At 50.1% G+C, this 17,500-nt stretch overlaps 1 protein-coding gene across 1 annotated transcript in view; it reads left to right on the top strand.

The window, feature by feature from the left end:
- The window catches only part of LOC311313433 (alsin-like), a 37,192-nt gene that overhangs the window by 4,565 nt on the left and 15,127 nt on the right, over positions 1-17,500 (top strand). The window contains exons 9-22 of the mRNA XM_084443558.1: positions 1-24; positions 142-313; positions 6,336-6,531; positions 7,318-7,383; positions 7,719-7,878; positions 9,185-9,316; positions 9,454-9,582; positions 11,051-11,121; positions 11,261-11,327; positions 12,177-12,376; positions 13,285-13,350; positions 14,516-14,614; positions 16,036-16,200; positions 16,621-16,732. The exon at positions 1-24 is cut by the window's left edge and continues 192 nt beyond it. Coding sequence (XP_084299684.1) covers positions 1-24; positions 142-313; positions 6,336-6,531; positions 7,318-7,383; positions 7,719-7,878; positions 9,185-9,316; positions 9,454-9,582; positions 11,051-11,121; positions 11,261-11,327; positions 12,177-12,376; positions 13,285-13,350; positions 14,516-14,614; positions 16,036-16,200; positions 16,621-16,732 — 1,659 coding nt within the window. The remainder of the gene's footprint in view (positions 25-141; positions 314-6,335; positions 6,532-7,317; positions 7,384-7,718; positions 7,879-9,184; positions 9,317-9,453; positions 9,583-11,050; positions 11,122-11,260; positions 11,328-12,176; positions 12,377-13,284; positions 13,351-14,515; positions 14,615-16,035; positions 16,201-16,620; positions 16,733-17,500) is intronic.

Raw genomic sequence — 17,500 nt, 5'->3', positions numbered from 1 at the left:
ATCCTACTGCCCTTCTGCATAGATGTGAGTACACAGCTAGCTAGAAATTACAATGAAACGATAGTTTTATGAATGAGGTACATTGTTATTGTTATTGTGTGCATGCTACGGAACGCTGTGTCTGGTCCTGGCTGGCTGCAGATGGGCTTCCTGAGCAGCGTGTTCAGCGGAGGGCAGAGCTGTGTGGCGCTGGCCGACCACAACGTCATGGGATTCATCGCTGGCATCCACGAGCTAGCCGCGTCTGAGAGGAAGTTCTACTGCCAACTCAAAGACGTCAAGAGAAGGGTGGTCCAACCGTTACTGAACAAAGGTGAGAGGGTTAGGGTTAGAACAGAGGTGAGAGGGTTATAACAGAGGTGAGAGGGTTATAACAGAGGTTGGAGGGTTAGAACAAATGTGAGAGGGTTAGAACAGAGGTGAGAGGGTTAGAACAGAGGTGAGAGGGTTAGAACAGGTGAGAGGGTTAGAACAGAGGTGAGAGGGTTAGAACAGGTGAGAGGGTTAGAACAGAGGTGGGAGGGTTAGAACAGAGGTGAGAGGGTTAGAACAGAGGTGAGAGGGTTAGAACAGAGGTGAGAGGGTTAGAACAGAGGTGAGAGGGTTAGAACAGAGGTGAGAGGGTTAGAACAGAGGTGAGAGGGTTAGAACAGAGGTGAGAGGGTTAGAACAGAGGTGAGAGGGTTAGAACAGAGGTGAGAGGGTTAGAACAGAGGTGAGAGGGTTAGAACAGGGGTGAGAGGGTTAGAACAGGGGTGAGAGGGTTAGAACAGGGGTGAGAGGGTTAGAACAGGGGTGAGAGGGTTAGAACAGAGGTGATAGGGTTAGAACAGAGGTGAGAGGGTTAGAACAGGTGAGAGGGTTAGAACAGAGGTGAGAGGGTTAGAACAGGTGAGAGGGTTAGAACAGGTGAGAGGGTTAGAACAGGTGAGAGGGTTAGAACAGGTGAGAGGGTTAGAACAGGTGAGAGGGTTAGAACAGAGGTGAGAGGGTTAGAACAGAGGTGAGAGGGTTAGAACAGAGGTGAGAGGGCTAGAACAGAGGTGAGAGGGTTAGAACAGAGGTGAGAGGGTTAGAACAGAGGTGGGAGGGTTAGAACAGAGGTGGGAGGGTTAGAACAGAGGTGGGAGGGTTAGAACAGAGGTGAGAGGGTTAGAACAGGGGTGAGAGGGTTAGAACAGGGGTGAGAGGGTTAGAACAGGGGTGAGAGGGTTAGAACAGGGGTGAGAGGGTTAGAACAGGGGTGAGAGGGTTAGAACAGAGGTGAGAGGGTTAGAACAGAGGTGAGAGGGTTAGAACAGAGGTGAGAGGGTTAGAACAGGGGTGAGAGGGTTAGAACAGGGGTGAGAGGGTTAGAACAGAGGTGATAGGGTTAGAACAGAGGTGAGAGGGTTAGAACAGGTGAGAGGGTTAGAACAGAGGTGAGAGGGTTAGAACAGAGGTGAGAGGGTTAGAACAGGTGAGAGGGTTAGAACAGGTGAGAGGGTTAGAACAGGTGAGAGGGTTAGAACAGAGGTGAGAGGGTTAGAACAGAGGTGAGAGGGTTAGAACAGAGGTGAGAGGGTTAGAACAGAGGTGAGAGGGCTAGAACAGAGGTGAGAGGGTTAGAACAGAGGTGAGAGGGTTAGAACAGAGGTGGGAGGGTTAGAACAGAGGTGAGAGGGTTAGAACAGGGGTGAGAGGGTTAGAACGGGTGAGAGGGTTAGAACAGGGGTGAGAGGGTTAGAACAGGGGTGAGAGGGTTAGAACAGGGGTGAGAGGGTTAGAACAGAGGTGAGAGGGTTAGAACAGAGGTGAGAGGGTTAGAACAGAGGTGAGAGGGTTAGAACAGAGGTGAGAGGGTTAGAACAGGTGAGAGGGTTAGAACAGGTGAGAGGGTTAGAACAGAGGTGAGAGGGTTAGAACAGAGGTGAGAGGGTTAGAACAGAGGTGAGAGGGTTAGAACAGAGGTGAGAGGGTTAGAACAGGTGAGAGGGTTAGAACAGAGGTGGGAGGGTTAGAACAGAGGTGGGAGGGTTAGAACAGAGGTGAGAGGGTTAGAACAGGTGAGAGGGTTAGAACAGAGGTGAGAGGGTTAGAACAGGTGGGAGGGTTAGAACAGAGGTGGGAGGGTTAGAACAGAGGTGGGAGGGTTGGAACAGGTGAGAGGGTTGGAACAGGTGAGAGGGTTAGAACAGAGGTGAGAGGGTTAGAACAGAGGTGAGAGGGTTAGAACAGAGGTGAGAGGGTTAGAACAGGTGAGAGGGTTAGAACAGGTGAGAGGGTTAGAACAGGTGAGAGGGTTAGAACAGAGGTGAGAGGGTTAGAACAGAGGTGAGAGGGTTGGAACAGGTGAGAGGGTTGGAACAGGTGAGAGGGTTAGAACAGAGGTGAGAGGGTTAGAACAGAGGTGAGAGGGTTAGAACAGAGGTGAGAGGGTTAGAACAGAGGTGAGAGGGTTGGAACAGGTGAGAGGGTTGGAACAGGTGAGAGGGTTAGAACAGAGGTGAGAGGGTTAGAACAGAGGTGAGAGGGTTAGAACAGAGGTGAGAGGGTTAGAACAGAGGTGAGAGGGTTAGAACAGAGGTGAGAGGGTTAGAACAGAGGTGAGAGGGTTAGAACAGAGGTGAGAGGGTTAGAACAGAGGTGAGAGGGTTAGAACAGAGGTGAGAGGGTTAGAACAGGTGAGAGGGTTAGAACAGGTGAGAGGGTTAGAACAGAGGTGAGAGGGTTAGAACAGGTGAGAGGGTTAGAACAGGTGAGAGGGTTAGAACAGAGGTGAGAGGGTTAGAACAGGTGAGAGGGTTAGAACAGAGGTGGGAGGGTTAGAACAGGTGGGAGGGTTAGAACAGGGGTGGGAGGGTTAGAACAGGGGTGGGAGGGTTAGAACAGGGGTGAGAGGGTTAGAACAGAGGTGGGAGGGTTAGAACAGAGGTGGGAGGGTTAGAACAGAGGTGGGAGGGTTAGAACAGAGGTGGGAGGGTTAGAACAGAGGTGGGAGGGTTAGAACAGAGGTGGGAGGGTTAGAACAGAGGTGGGAGGGTTAGAACAGAGGTGGGAGGGTTAGAACAGAGGTGAGAGGGTTAGAACAGAGGTGAGAGGGTTAGAACAGAGGTGAGAGGGTTAGAACAGAGGTGAGAGGGTTAGAACAGAGGTGAGAGGGTTAGAACAGAGGTGAGAGGGTTAGAACAGGTGACAGGGTTAGAACAGAGATGGGAGGGTTAGAACAGAGGTGAGAGGGTTAGAACAGAGGTGAGAGGGTTAGAACAGAGGTGAGAGGGTTAGAACAGAGGTGAGAGGGTTAGAACAGAGGTGAGAGGGTTAGAACAGGGGTGAGAGGGTTAGAACAGAGGTGAGAGGGTTAGAACAGAGGTGAGAGGGTTAGAACAGAGGTGAGAGGGTTAGAACAGAGGTGAGAGGGTTAGAACAGAGGTGAGAGGGTTAGAACAGAGGTGAGAGGGTTAGAACAGGTGAGAGGGTTAGAACAGAGGTGGGAGGGTTAGAACAGAGGTGGGAGGGTTAGAACAGAGGTGAGAGGGTTAGAACAGGTGAGAGGGTTAGAACAGAGGTGAGAGGGTTAGAACAGGTGGGAGGGTTAGAACAGAGGTGGGAGGGTTAGAACAGAGGTGGGAGGGTTGGAACAGGTGAGAGGGTTGGAACAGGTGAGAGGGTTAGAACAGAGGTGAGAGGGTTAGAACAGAGGTGAGAGGGTTAGAACAGAGGTGAGAGGGTTAGAACAGGTGAGAGGGTTAGAACAGGTGAGAGGGTTAGAACAGGTGAGAGGGTTAGAACAGAGGTGAGAGGGTTAGAACAGAGGTGAGAGGGTTGGAACAGGTGAGAGGGTTGGAACAGGTGAGAGGGTTAGAACAGAGGTGAGAGGGTTAGAACAGAGGTGAGAGGGTTAGAACAGAGGTGAGAGGGTTAGAACAGAGGTGAGAGGGTTAGAACAGAGGTGAGAGGGTTGGAACAGGTGAGAGGGTTGGAACAGGTGAGAGGGTTAGAACAGAGGTGAGAGGGTTAGAACAGAGGTGAGAGGGTTAGAACAGAGGTGAGAGGGTTAGAACAGAGGTGAGAGGGTTAGAACAGAGGTGAGAGGGTTAGAACAGAGGTGAGAGGGTTAGAACAGAGGTGAGAGGGTTAGAACAGAGGTGAGAGGGTTAGAACAGAGGTGAGAGGGTTAGAACAGGTGAGAGGGTTAGAACAGGTGAGAGGGTTAGAACAGAGGTGAGAGGGTTAGAACAGGTGAGAGGGTTAGAACAGGTGAGAGGGTTAGAACAGAGGTGAGAGGGTTAGAACAGGTGAGAGGGTTAGAACAGAGGTGGGAGGGTTAGAACAGGTGGGAGGGTTAGAACAGGGGTGGGAGGGTTAGAACAGGGGTGGGAGGGTTAGAACAGGGGTGAGAGGGTTAGAACAGAGGTGGGAGGGTTAGAACAGAGGTGGGAGGGTTAGAACAGAGGTGGGAGGGTTAGAACAGAGGTGGGAGGGTTAGAACAGAGGTGGGAGGGTTAGAACAGAGGTGGGAGGGTTAGAACAGAGGTGGGAGGGTTAGAACAGAGGTGGGAGGGTTAGAACAGAGGTGGGAGGGTTAGAACAGAGGTGAGAGGGTTAGAACAGAGGTGAGAGGGTTAGAACAGAGGTGAGAGGGTTAGAACAGAGGTGAGAGGGTTAGAACAGAGGTGAGAGGGTTAGAACAGAGGTGAGAGGGTTAGAACAGGTGACAGGGTTAGAACAGAGATGGGAGGGTTAGAACAGAGGTGAGAGGGTTAGAACAGAGGTGAGAGGGTTAGAACAGAGGTGAGAGGGTTAGAACAGAGGTGAGAGGGTTAGAACAGAGGTGAGAGGGTTAGAACAGGGGTGAGAGGGTTAGAACAGAGGTGAGAGGGTTAGAACAGAGGTGAGAGGGTTAGAACAGAGGTGAGAGGGTTAGAACAGAGGTGAGAGGGTTAGAACAGAGGTGAGAGGGTTAGAACAGGTGAGAGAGGGTTAGAACAGAGGTGAGAGGGTTAGAACAGAGGTGAAAGGGTTAGAACAGGTGAGAGGGTTAGAACAGAGGTGAGAGGGTTGGAACAGGTGAGAGGGTTGGAACAGGTGAGAGGGTTGGAACAGGTGAGAGGGTTAGAACAGAGGTGAGAGGGTTAGAACAGAGGTGAGAGGGTTAGAACAGAGGTGAGAGGGTTAGAACAGAGGTGAGAGGGCTAGAACAGAGGTGAGAGGGTTAGAACAGAGGTGAGAGGGTTAGAACAGAGGTGAGAGGGTTAGAACAGGTGAGAGGGTTAGAACAGAGGTGGGAGGGTTAGAACAGAGGTGAGAGGGTTAGAACAGAGGTGAGAGGGTTAGAACAGGTGAGAGGGTTAGAACAGGTGAGAGGGTTAGAACAGGTGAGAGGGTTGGAACAGGTGAGAGGGTTAGAACAGAGGTGAGAGGGTTAGAACAGAGGTGAGAGGGTTAGAACAGAGGTGAGAGGGTTAGAACAGGTGAGAGGGTTAGAACAGGTGAGAGGGTTAGAACAGGGGTGAGAGGGTTAGAACAGAGGTGAGAGGGTTAGAACAGAGGTGAGAGGGTTAGAACAGAGGTGAGAGGGTTAGAACAGAGGTGAGAGGGCTAGAAAAGAGGTGAGAGGGTTAGAACAGAGGTGAGAGGGTTAGAACAGAGGTGAGAGGGTTAGAACAGGTGAGAGGGTTAGAACAGGTGAGAGGGTTAGAACAGAGGTGAGAGGGTTAGAACAGGTGAGAGGGTTAGAACAGAGGTGGGAGGGTTAGAACAGGTGAGAGGGTTAGAACAGGTGAGAGGGTTAGAACAGGTGAGAGGGTTAGAACAGAGGTGGGAGGGTTAGAACAGAGGTGGGAGGGTAGAGGGGAAGAGAGGGGAGGGTGTCGGCGTCCTACACGTTCTGTGTGTGTACTGTCATCCTATATCGTTTATATATATATTCTGTGTGTGTACTGTCATCCTATATGGGTTCTATATTCTTTGTGTGTACTGTCATCCTATATGGGTTCTATATTCTGTGTGTGTACTGTCATCCTATATGGGTTATATATTCTGTGTGTACTGTCATCCTATATGGTTTATATATATGTTCTGTGTGTGTACTGTCATCCTATATGGTTTATATATATATTCTGTGTGTGTACTGTCATCCTATATGTTTATATATATGTTCTGTGTGTGTACTGTCATCCTATATGGTTTATATATATATTCTGTGTGTGTACTGTCATCCTATATGGTTTATATACATGTTCTGTGTGTGTACTGTCATCCTATATGGTTTATATATATATTCTGTGTGTGTACTGTCATCCTATATGTTTATATATATATTGTGTGTGTGGTCGTATGCTGTCTCCCGGTAGAGAGTGTGTGTTCAGTCCTTGGCCAGACATCCAGCCAGTTGTTCCAGACGTTAGTGGACAGTTTCAGTCGTCTGTGTCGTCTGGCGGGACAGCACTCCGTCTCCCTCACCTCCTTCCTACGCCACGCCCAGGACCGTGACATCACAAGCCTGCTCCTCCTCCAGAATGCTGCCATCTTCCTGGACACCTTTACAGAGCAAGTACACACCTGATATGTCTTCTTGTCAGTATTGGACTATTGTGACACAATTTATAGACATGCCTCTGTGACAACATTGAAACCCCTCAACACTGGGTGCGTTAAGTAGCTGAGCGCTCACTCTTAGAATGCTCACTTTGAGCGCTGAGCGGTTTTTAAAACCACAACGGTCTGCTCTAACCGAGCGCTGAGTTGCTAGACGAGACGAGAACTCTTCACCGGTTGTCAATCATGTGTGATTAGCGAGCAGCGTCCCAACGATTCCCAAGCCAAAACGCGCCCCTTGTTTTTTTTTGCTCAGGGTTAGGGTTAGGGGATTATGAAGTGGTGTTTGGCTCAAACAGATCATGGTTCAAAACTGCTCACTTGTGCTCTGAGCAGATCAGTCTGAGCGTAACTGAGCAACCCGTTAAGTGAATTCTGATCACTGATTGCTGACTGAGCGCTCAGCTACTTAACGCACCCACTGCTAGAGCTACATATATCTTGGTATTGATAGAGTTACATGTATCTGTTGGTATTAATCGAGTTACATGTATCTGGTGCTCTATAGTTTATGATCTCTCTCCTCTCCTTTTCTCTCCTCTCTCTTCTCTCATCTCTCCTCTCCTCTCTCCTCTCCTCTATCCTCTCCTCTATCCTCTCCTATATCTCTCCTGTCCCTCTCTCTCTCCTTGCCCTCTCTCTCCCTGTCTCTCTCTCTCCCCCTCTCTTTCCTTCTCTCTGTCCTGTCCCTCTCTCTCTCTGTTTATCCCTCCTGGTCCCTCCTCTCTCTGTTCCCAGGTACTGTGGTTCGGTGGGGAACTTCCAGGTGATGGGAGGCTTCCAGTCCCTCATGAAGCTCTCTGTGTAAGAGCTTTCGTCCAACCCTAGTCCATTCTGTTAATATGAATGTTTATCTTATGAATCCTCCTCAGTCATTCTGTTAATATGAATGTTTATCTTATGAATCCTCCTCAGTCATTCTGTTAATATGAATGTTTATCTTATGAATCCTCCTCAGTCATTCTGTTAATATGAATGTTTATCTTATGAATCCTCCTCAGTCATTCTGTTAATATGAATGTTCACCTTATTATAATTAACAAAGTTAATGTGAATGTTGATCTTATAAGAGTCCTCCTCTGTGGTTGTGTTAATGTGAGTGTGTATGTTGTAATGGAAGGCTGTGTGTTGTTCCTCAGGCAGGTCTTGGGGAAGCAGCTGGAGGTGGTGAGGCAGCTGTCAGGCAGCGGTCAGCAGGTCCCTCTGGAGGAGCTGCTGCTCACGCTGTGCTACTCGCCTCTGGAGCAGCTGCAGCAGTACGGCCGGACTCTGCTCAAACTGGCCACCTGCTTCCACGTGGTACGCGCTCACTTCAGGGTTCAGCAAATAAACAAGACGGACAGCTCGTTACCCATCAGCCACCACTGCACCTTTCATTCCAGCGATGGCTTGATCTGCTCAGCTGGTTCCAGCAGTAATAGACCTGACCACATGTAGAGCAGTAATAGTGACCCTGTGTGACCTGACCACATGTAGAGCAGTAATAGTGACCCTGTGTGACCTGACCACATGTAGAGCAGTAATAGTGACCCTGTGTGACCTGACCACATGTAGAGCAGTAATAGTGACCCTGTGTGACCTGACCACATGTAGAGCAGTAATAGTGACCCTGTGTGACCCGGCCACGACACTTTATTAGTAATAGCCTGCTCCTCCAAACCCTGCATCATGGGACTGCAACTCAGTATGTATAAGCATGTAGACATGGTGAAGAGGTTTATTTGCTGTTCGACCAAACATTAGAATGGGCAAGACGTGTGATGTAGGCAACTTTGACCGTGGTATGGTTGTTGGTGCAGGATGTGGCATTGTTTATACAAAGCCTTTATATTTTGTTATTGCATTATACCCTGTAGAACCTTGTAGAATCCTGTAGAATTTACCTCCACGTTTTGTCAGTGGTCTGCCATCATGGCACTGAGTGTGGTTGCTATGTGATTTTCTTGGATTTCTAAAGCCAAGTGACGTTTTAGGCCAGACTGGTCCAGTTGTAGCCTGACCAGGCCAGACTGGTCCAGTTGTAGCCTGACCAGGCCAGACTGGTCCAGTTGTAGCCTGACCAGGCCAGACTGGTCCAGTTGTAGCCTGACCAGGCCAGACTGGTCCAGTTGTAGCCTGACCAGGCCAGACTGGTCCAGTTGTAGCCTGACCAGGCCAGACTGGTCCTGTTGTAGCCTGACCAGGCCAGACTGGTCCAGTTGTAGCCTGACCAGGCCAGACTGGTCCAGTTGTAGCCTGACCAGGCCAGACGGGTCCAGTTGTAGCCTGACCAGGCCAGACTGGTCCAGTTGTAGCCTGACCAGACCAGACTGGTCCAGTTGTAGCCTGACCAGGCCAGACTGGTCCAGTTGTAGCCAGACCAGGCCAGACTGGTCCAGTTGTAGCCTGACCAGGCCAGACGGGTCCAGTTGTAGCCTGACCAGGCCAGACTGGTCCAGTTGTAGCCTGACCAAATCAGAGTGGTCTCACAAGGCTAGTCCAGTTGTGTATGTATATATATATATATATATATATATATTATTCCAACACATGAGATTGTTGTGTGCATTTCAGTAGTAGCCCCAGTGAAGGCCTGTGTTGTGTTATTGTGTGTGTGTGTGTCCAGAACACGGAGGCCTACCAGCGTGTCCAGGAGGGCTGCTCCAGGTACGAGGCCCTGGGTCTGGGTCTGGGCCGGCGCAGGAAGGAGGCCGAGGCCACCGGCCTCTTCTGGAAGACCTTCTCAGGAAAGACCACTGTGGGTCGTCATGTCACCCAGCGCGTGCTACCATAGGACCGCCAGGTGGAATAAGGTGGACGTTATATTCTGTCTTCTGCTCTTTCTCTGTCCTGTCCTCTCTTGGTCTGTCCTGTCCTCTGACCTGGTCCCAGCAGGATGCCCTGCGTCTGCCCGTCCGCCGGCTGGTGTGTGAGAGCAGCAACAAGGCGCTGACGCTGCAGAACGCCGGGCGCTTCTCCGTCAACTGGTTCGTCCTCTTCAACGACGCCCTGGTCCACGCTCAGGTGAGGCGTGGGAGGACACACCCCCATGACGGGCCTCAGACTGGACACACACACACCCCTGACGGGCCTCCGACTGGACACACACACACACCCCTGAAGGGCCTCAGACTGGACACACACACACACCCCTGACGGGCCTCAGACTGGACACACACACACACACACACCTGACGGGCCTCAGACTGGACACACACACACACACACCTGACGGGCCTCTGACTGGACACACACACACCCCTGACGGGCCTCAGACTGGACACACACACACCCCTGACGGGCCTCCGACTGGACACACCCCCCCCTGACGGGCCTCAGACTGGACACACACACACCTGACGGGTCTCAGACTGGACACACACACCCCCCTGACGGGCCTCCGACTGGACACACACACACACCTGACGGGCCTCAGACTGGACACCACAGAGCTGTGTGGCTCTGAGACGCAGCAGAGACATGCAGAAAGACTCAGCTCTCCTCCCATGAGCAGAAATTAGTTCAGTTATTCTGAACAAAAGAGTCTACCTGATCACTCCCCCCGAAGAAACAGTCTTATCTGAGCATTGAAATCATGTCCAGTGTTTGTAGTAATGCAGGTTTGATTGAATAATCATGTGACTGAACACCGTTTCCCAGCTGTAGGCCGTAACCACAGCAATGGTGTGACAACCAAGGACAGAACAGACTGATACTGTGTTTCTACAGGTCACAGGTTTCACTACTGCTCACTACTGACTGACTGTGTTTCTACAGGTTACAGGTTTCACTACTGCTCACTACTGACTGACTGTGTTTCTACAGGTCACAGGTTTCACTACTGCTCACTACTGACTGACTGTGTTTCTACAGGTCACATGTTTCACTACTGCTCACTACTGACTGACTGTGTTTCTAGAGGTCACAGGTTTCACTACTGCTCACTACTGCCCAGTACATCCTCTAAAGAACAGGAAGAGAACACTGTTGGAAACATAGGAGATTCTCAACAGCTCGGCTAGTTTCATTTCATTGAGACATTCTTAAGTTGCAAAAATGCAATGTAGTTTACTCATCCCCGGGAACAATAAACTACTATTACTACTACTACCACTACTATTTAAAGACTACAGTACACAATAAACTACTATTACTACTACCACTGCTATGTAAAGACTACAGTACCCAATAAACTACTATTGCAACTACTGTGTAAAGACTACAGTATACAATAAACTATTACTACCACTACTACTACTACTGCTACTACTACGGCTATGTAAAGACTTCAGTAATAAACTACTACCACTACAGTGTAAAGACTCCAGTATACAATAAACTACTACTACAACTACTGCTATGTAAAGACTAGAGTGCACAGTCACGTCATATAGCTGTACTGTATATGTGTGGTCTAGAGCTACTGCACAGCTACGTATGTTGTATACTGTATGTGACATCCCGTGACATCATCGCCTGTGTCTCCTCCCAGTTCTCCTCCCACCATGTTTACCCTCTGGCTACCTTGTGGGTGGAGCCCGTCACCAAGGAGACAAGCGGCCTGTAAGTCCCTCTGTCTGGCCTGTTGTGTTGCAGTGAACCTGGGTCTGAAGATGATGATGTGTTGTGTTCTGATGAGGCTGTGTTTTTAAGAGGGTCAAATGAGTCTGTTGTTGAATGTGGGTGTTGTTCTCTCTCCCAGGTTTGGGATCAAGGTGACTGCACCTGAAGAGACTTTCACTCTGCTGGCTTCATCACCTCAGGAAAAGGTACCGCTCCAAACCACTCGCATCAGGTTTTGATCTAGGTCTGGTCTAGTCTAGGTATGGTCTAGGTCTGGTCTAGTCTTGGTATGGTCTAGGTATGGTCTAGGTCTAGTCTAGGTATGGTCTAGGTCTGGTCTAGGTATGGTCTAGGTCTAGTCTAGGTATGGTCTAGGTCTGGTCTAGGTATGGTCTAGTCTAGGTCTGGTTTAGGTATGGTCTAGGTCTGGTCTAGTCTAGGTATGGTCTAGGTCTGGTCTAGGTCTGGTTTAGGTATGGTCTAGGTCTGGTCTAGTCTAGGTCTGGTCTAGGTCTGGTCTAGGTCTGGTCTAGGTCCGGTCTAGTCTAGGTCTGGTCTATTGTAGGCTTAATACAATTAGGGGGAATTATTTCTCCGGAAATTATGACCAGAGAGATTTTAATATATCGGACTTCAACGGATTTTTCCGGACAAAAAACGGTAATTACTGGCTAACGGAAACCCAGCTGTAGGTATTTAGTTCTTTGAGGGGGGTTGGAATTCAGTTCCACTCTTGTGACCCTCTGATTGACCAGGCAGACTGACTGATTAAACGCACTTTTCCTCATTGGATTAAAGCAGCCCCCTCTAGTGGCCCCCTCGTGATGCATGGTGTACTGGTTCATTGTGTAATGAATCATTAAGTAGAGGTGGAGCCAAGTCATGGGCGTCATGGGCGTGCCTGTGTGCGTGTGCCTGTGTGTGCGTGTGTGTGCCTGCGTGTCTGTGTGTGTGTGTGTGTGTGTGTGTGCGCGCCTGTGTGCTTGTGCCTGTGTGTGCGTGTGCGCCTGCGTGTGTGTGTGTGTGTGTGTGTGTGTGTGTGTGCCTCCCTCCAGGCTAAGTGGCTGCGGGCGCTGAACCAGGCGGTGCTGCAGCACCTTCTGGGCGGAGCCGGCGTAGGAGTGGGCGGAGCCGGGGTGGGAGGGGGCGGAGCCCCTGCCGCGTCACGTTCTGCCTGCTACACTTTCACCAGGGAGGGCCGTCTGAAGGACGCCACCTACTCCGGACGCTGGCTCGCTGGCAAGCCCCACGGGAGGTCAGTCAGGGCAGGTCAGTCAGGTCAGGGCAGGTCAGTCAGGGCAAGTCAGGTCAGGGCAGGTCAGTCAGGGCAAGTCAGGCAGGGCAGGTCAGGGCAGGGCAGTCGGGGCAGGTCTGGTCAGTCAGGGCAGTCAGGGCAGGTCAGTCAGTCAGGTTAGGGCAGGTCAGTTATGGCAGGTCAGTCACTTTAGGTTAGGTCAGGTCAGTCAGTCAGGTTAGTACAGGTCAGGTTGGTCTGGTCAGTTAGGGCAGGTCAGTCAGGGCAGGTCAGTCAGGGTAGGTCAGTTAGGGCAGGTCAGTCAGGGCAGGCCAGTCAGGTCCGGTCAGTCAGGGCAGGCCAGTCAGGGCAGGTCAGTTAGGGCAGGTCAGTCAGGGCAGGCCAGTCAGGGCAGGTCAGTCAGGTCCGGTCAGTCAGGGCAGGTCAGTCAGGGCAGGCCAGTCAGGGCAGGTCAGTCAGGGCAGGTCAGTCAGGGCAGGTCAGTTAGGGCAGGTCAGTCAGGGCAGGTCAGTCAGGGCAGGTCAGTCAGGGCAGGTCAGTTAGGGCAGGTCAGTCAGGGCAGGTCAGTCAGGGCAGGTCAGTCAGGGCAGGTCAGTCAGGGCAGGTCAGTCAGGGCAGGTCAGTCAGGTCAGTCAGGGCAGGTCAGTCAGGGCAGGTCAGTCAGTCATATACCAAAGTCTGTGATCCTTTTCAGGAAGTATTGAAGGATTGACGTTGAGGAGCTGGATGTGTGTTGGAACTGCGTCTGTTTGCTTATCAGGGTTAGTTTGTGTTGGAACTGCGTCTGTTTGCTTATCAGGGTTAGTTTGTGTTGGAACTGCGTCTGTTTGCTTATCAGGGTTAGTTTGTGTTGACATTGTCCGGTTTGTGTTGACGTTGTCTTGTGTCTCCATCTGTCTGCTTGTCAGGGGAACCTTGAAGTGGCCCGATGGGACGAGCTACACAGGAACCTTTAAGAACGGACTGGAGGACGGGTGGGTTTGTTGATAGAACGTTACAGTAGCATGATGACCTCTTTGGGTCTAACATTTCATACTGCAGATTAGGGTTAACCCTGGAGTATACTACAGTAAGAGTGGGAGGTTTGACCCTGGAGTATACTACAGTAAGAGTGGGAGGGTTGACCCTGGAGTATACTACAGTAAGAGTGGGAGGGTTAACCCTGGAGTATACTACAGTAAGAGTGGGAGGGTTAACCCTGGAGTATACTACAGTAAGAGTGGTAGGGTTGACCCTGGAGTATACTACAGTAAGAGTGGGAGGGTTAACCCTGGAGTATACTACAGTAAGAGTGGGAGGGTTGACCCTGGAGTATACTACAGTAAGAGTGGGAGGGTTGACCCTGGAGTATACTACAGTAAGAGTGGGAGGGTTGACCCTGGAGTATACTACAGTAAGAGTGGGAGGGTTGACCCTGGAGTATACTACAGTAAGAGTGGGAGGGTTGACCCTGGAGTATACTACAGTAAGAGTGGGAGGGTTGACCCTGGAGTATACTACAGTAAGAGTGGGAGGGTTGACCCTGGAGTATACTACAGTAAGAGTGGGAGGGTTGACCCTGGAGTATACTACAGTAAGAGTGGGAGGGTTGACCCTGGAGTATACTACAGTAAGAGTGGGAGGGTTGACCCTGGAGTATACTACACTAAGAGTGGGAGGGTTGACCCTGGAGTATACTACAGTAAGAGTGGGAGGGTTGACCCTGGAGTATACTACAGTAAGAGTGGGAGGGTTGACCCTGGAGTATACTACAGTAAGAGTGGGAGGGTTGACCCTGGAGTATACTACAGTAAGAGTGGGAGGGCTGGAGTATACTACAGTAAGAGTGGGAGGGCTGGAGTATACTACAGTAAGAGTGGGAGGGTTGACCCTGGAGTATACTACAGTACGAGTGGGAGGTATTGTGGTTTGTTGAAATGATGAACCCAAGTTCCAAGTCCCAAGAACTGGTTCTTTATTCTGGTAGCCAACATCAAACATCCACCTCAGATGGTTCCACCTTCTTCTCTTAAAAACCACACTCTTATATCCTGACCACCCATTACCGCTACTGCCACCCAGTGGTCAAACCCAACATCCAATCACCCCAGTAGGGTGAACCCTACCCTATGTCCTGTGCTTGTGTCCTCCTCCCCGTAGCTATGGAGACTGTGTGATACCCAACAAACTGCTGAACAGGTCTGACCGTTACCTTGGCCACTGGAGAGACGGCAAGATGCACGGCTTCGGGACCTACTGGTCAGTCTGTCTTTTAATCTATCTGTTAATCTGACTGTTAATCTGTCTGTCTGTTAATCTGACTGTTAATCTGACTGTAAATCTGTCTGTCTGTTAATCTGACTGTTAATCTGACTGTTAATCTGTCTGTCTGTTAATCTGACTGTTAATCTGACTGTAAATCTGTCTGTCTGTTAATCTGTCTGTCTGTCTGTTTGTTAATCTGACTGTTAATCTGTCTGTCTGTTAATCTATCTGTTAATCTGTCTGTCTGTTAATCTGTCTGTCTGTCTGTTAATCTGTCTGTTAATACGTCTATCTGTTAATCTGTCAATTAATCTGTTTGTCTATCTCTGTTAAATTAAGATCAAATGTCGCTTTGTCCTCAATGAAACTAGCTCCTTTTTCCTCTGTGCGCGCACCCCCTTTATAATGGAGCATGTTTATCATAGTTTTTAGCAGAGTCCCATAGGCCTCCATTATAAAGGGGGTGCGCACACAGAGGAAAAAGGAGCTATTTTACTACTGCACGGGATCGGTTAAATGTTGGTGTGTACGGATCGGTTTCATTGAGGACAAAGCGACATTTGAGCTAAATTTGCTATGACAGCGGCATTCCCCTTTAATCTGTGGCTGTTCATCTGTCTGTCAATCTGTCTGTTAATCTGTCTGTAAATGTGTCTGTTAATCTGTCAATCTGTTCTTCTTTTTCTATCTGATAGTTAATCTGTCTACCTGTTAATCTGTCAATCCATCTGTTAATCTGTCTGTCTGTTTGACTGTTAATCTGTCTGTCAATGAATCTGTTTAGCTGTCTGTTAGTCTGTCTTTCTGTTAATCAGTCTGTTAATCTGTTTACTGTCTGTCTATATGTCTGTCTTTAAATCTGTATGTTAGTCTGTCAATCTGTCTGTCAATCTGTCTGTTAATCTGTCTGTTAATATGTCAATCTGTCTCTATCTGTCTATCAGTCTGTTAATCTGTCTGTTTTTTAATCTTTGTCTGATTATCTGTCTGTTACTGTAACAGAGGTCTGTTAATTTGACTGTCTATCTTTCTTAATCTCTGACTATCTGTCTGTCTATTTGTCTGTTAATTAGTCTATTTGTCTGTTAATCTGTCTGTCTGTTAATCACTCTGTTTGTCTTTCGGTCTATTTGTCTGTTAATGGGGCTGTCTGTCTATCTGTTTGTCTGTTAATCTGTCTATTTGTTAATTTGTTTATCTGTCTGCTAATTTGTCTGTCTGTTAATTTGTCTGACTATCTGTTAATCTCTGTCTATTTGTCCGTTAATATCTGTTAGTCTGACTGATAATCTGTCTGACTGTCTTTTTGTCTGTTAATCTGTCTCTGCCTTTTTATCTGTCTGACTATTTGCAGTTTAAAAGCAATCATAGTTGAGGGAAAATGCAGGGTGTAAAGGACATTCTGTGCTGTGAAGGTATGCGTCTGGCGAGGTGTACGAGGGCTCGTTCGTCCAGAACGTGCGTCACGGCCACGGGATGCTGAGCAGCGGCAAGCTGGACCGCTCGTCCTCCAGCGTGTTCGTGGGCCAGTGGCAGCAGGACAAGAGGGCGGGCTATGGCGTGTTTGATGACATCACTAAGTATGTTCTAATGCTGCGTTCCTTTTGTCTCTGAGCTCCGGATTTGGTTTCCCTTATTGTTGATGCTCATCAGTTGAGCAGCCATCTTGATTGACGTCAGCAGCTGACGTTGATGAAGTCGGGGAAGATTTTTTACCCCGTAAAATGGCAGAAAACGTGAGTTCAGGTGACGTATTTGATGACGATTTTGACGTTGAACTCGGGAATCCCCCCCAATCCTGATACAAAAGGAACGCAGCATCAAACTGACAACTGCATTCGCTAACCACAGCCAAATAATGTCCTACTACTGTAGGTATGTTGATGCTTTCAGGAAACTCACTCCTTCTGGTCCCATGTGTTTTAGTGATGTGTGTGACAATGCTATCGGCAAGGGTCGGGGTTCGGGGTAGTAAAGTGTGAACCCTGGTGTCGCCCTAGAGGGGAGAAGTACATGGGCCAGTGGCTGGAGGACCAGAGACAGGGGGGCGGGGTGGTGGTCACTCAGTTCGGCCTGTACTACGAAGGGGCCTTCAGCAACAACAAGATGGCAGTGAGTACCCCTACCCCTCCCCTCCTACCCCTCTACAACCCCTACCCCTCCTCTCCTACCCCTCTACAACCCCTACCCCTCCTCTCCTCCTCCTACCCCTCCTCTCCTACCCCTCTACAACCCCTACCCCTCCTCTCCTCCTCCTACCCCTCCCCTCCTACCCCTCTACAACCCCTACCTCTCCTACCCCTCTACCACCCCTACCCCTCCTCTCCTCCTCCTACCCCTCCTCTCCTACCCCTCTACAACCCCTACCCCTCCTCTCCTCCTCCTACCCCTCCTCTCCTACCCCTCTACAACCCCTACCCCTCCTCTCCTACCCCTCTACAACCCCTACCCCTCCTCTCCTCCTCCTACCCCTCCTCTCCTACCCCTCTACAACCCCTACCCCTCCTCTCCTCCTCCTACCCCTCCCCTCCTACCCCTCTACAACCCCTACCCCTCCTCTCCTCCTCCTACCCCTCCTCTCCTACCCCTCTACAACCCCTACCCCTCCTCTCCTACCCCTCTACAACCCCTACCCCTCCTCTCCTACCCCTCTACCACCCCTACCCCTCCTCTCGTCCTCCTACCCCTCCCCTCCTACCCCTCTACAACCCCTACCCCTCCTCTCCTACCCCTCTACAACCCCTACCCCTCCTCTCCTCCTCCTACCCCTCCTCTCCTACCCCTCTACAACCCCTACCCCTCCTCTCCTCCTCCTACCCCTCCCCTCCTACCCCTCTACAACCCCTACCCCTCCTCTCCTCCTCCTACCCCTCCTCTCCT

Source organism: Borostomias antarcticus (genome assembly GCF_949987555.1).
Source record: "Borostomias antarcticus genome assembly, chromosome: 9".
Lineage (NCBI taxonomy): Eukaryota > Metazoa > Chordata > Actinopteri > Stomiiformes > Stomiidae > Borostomias > Borostomias antarcticus.
The sequence above is the reverse complement of the archived record's forward strand: the minus strand, read 5'-3'. Positions and strand labels throughout refer to the sequence as shown.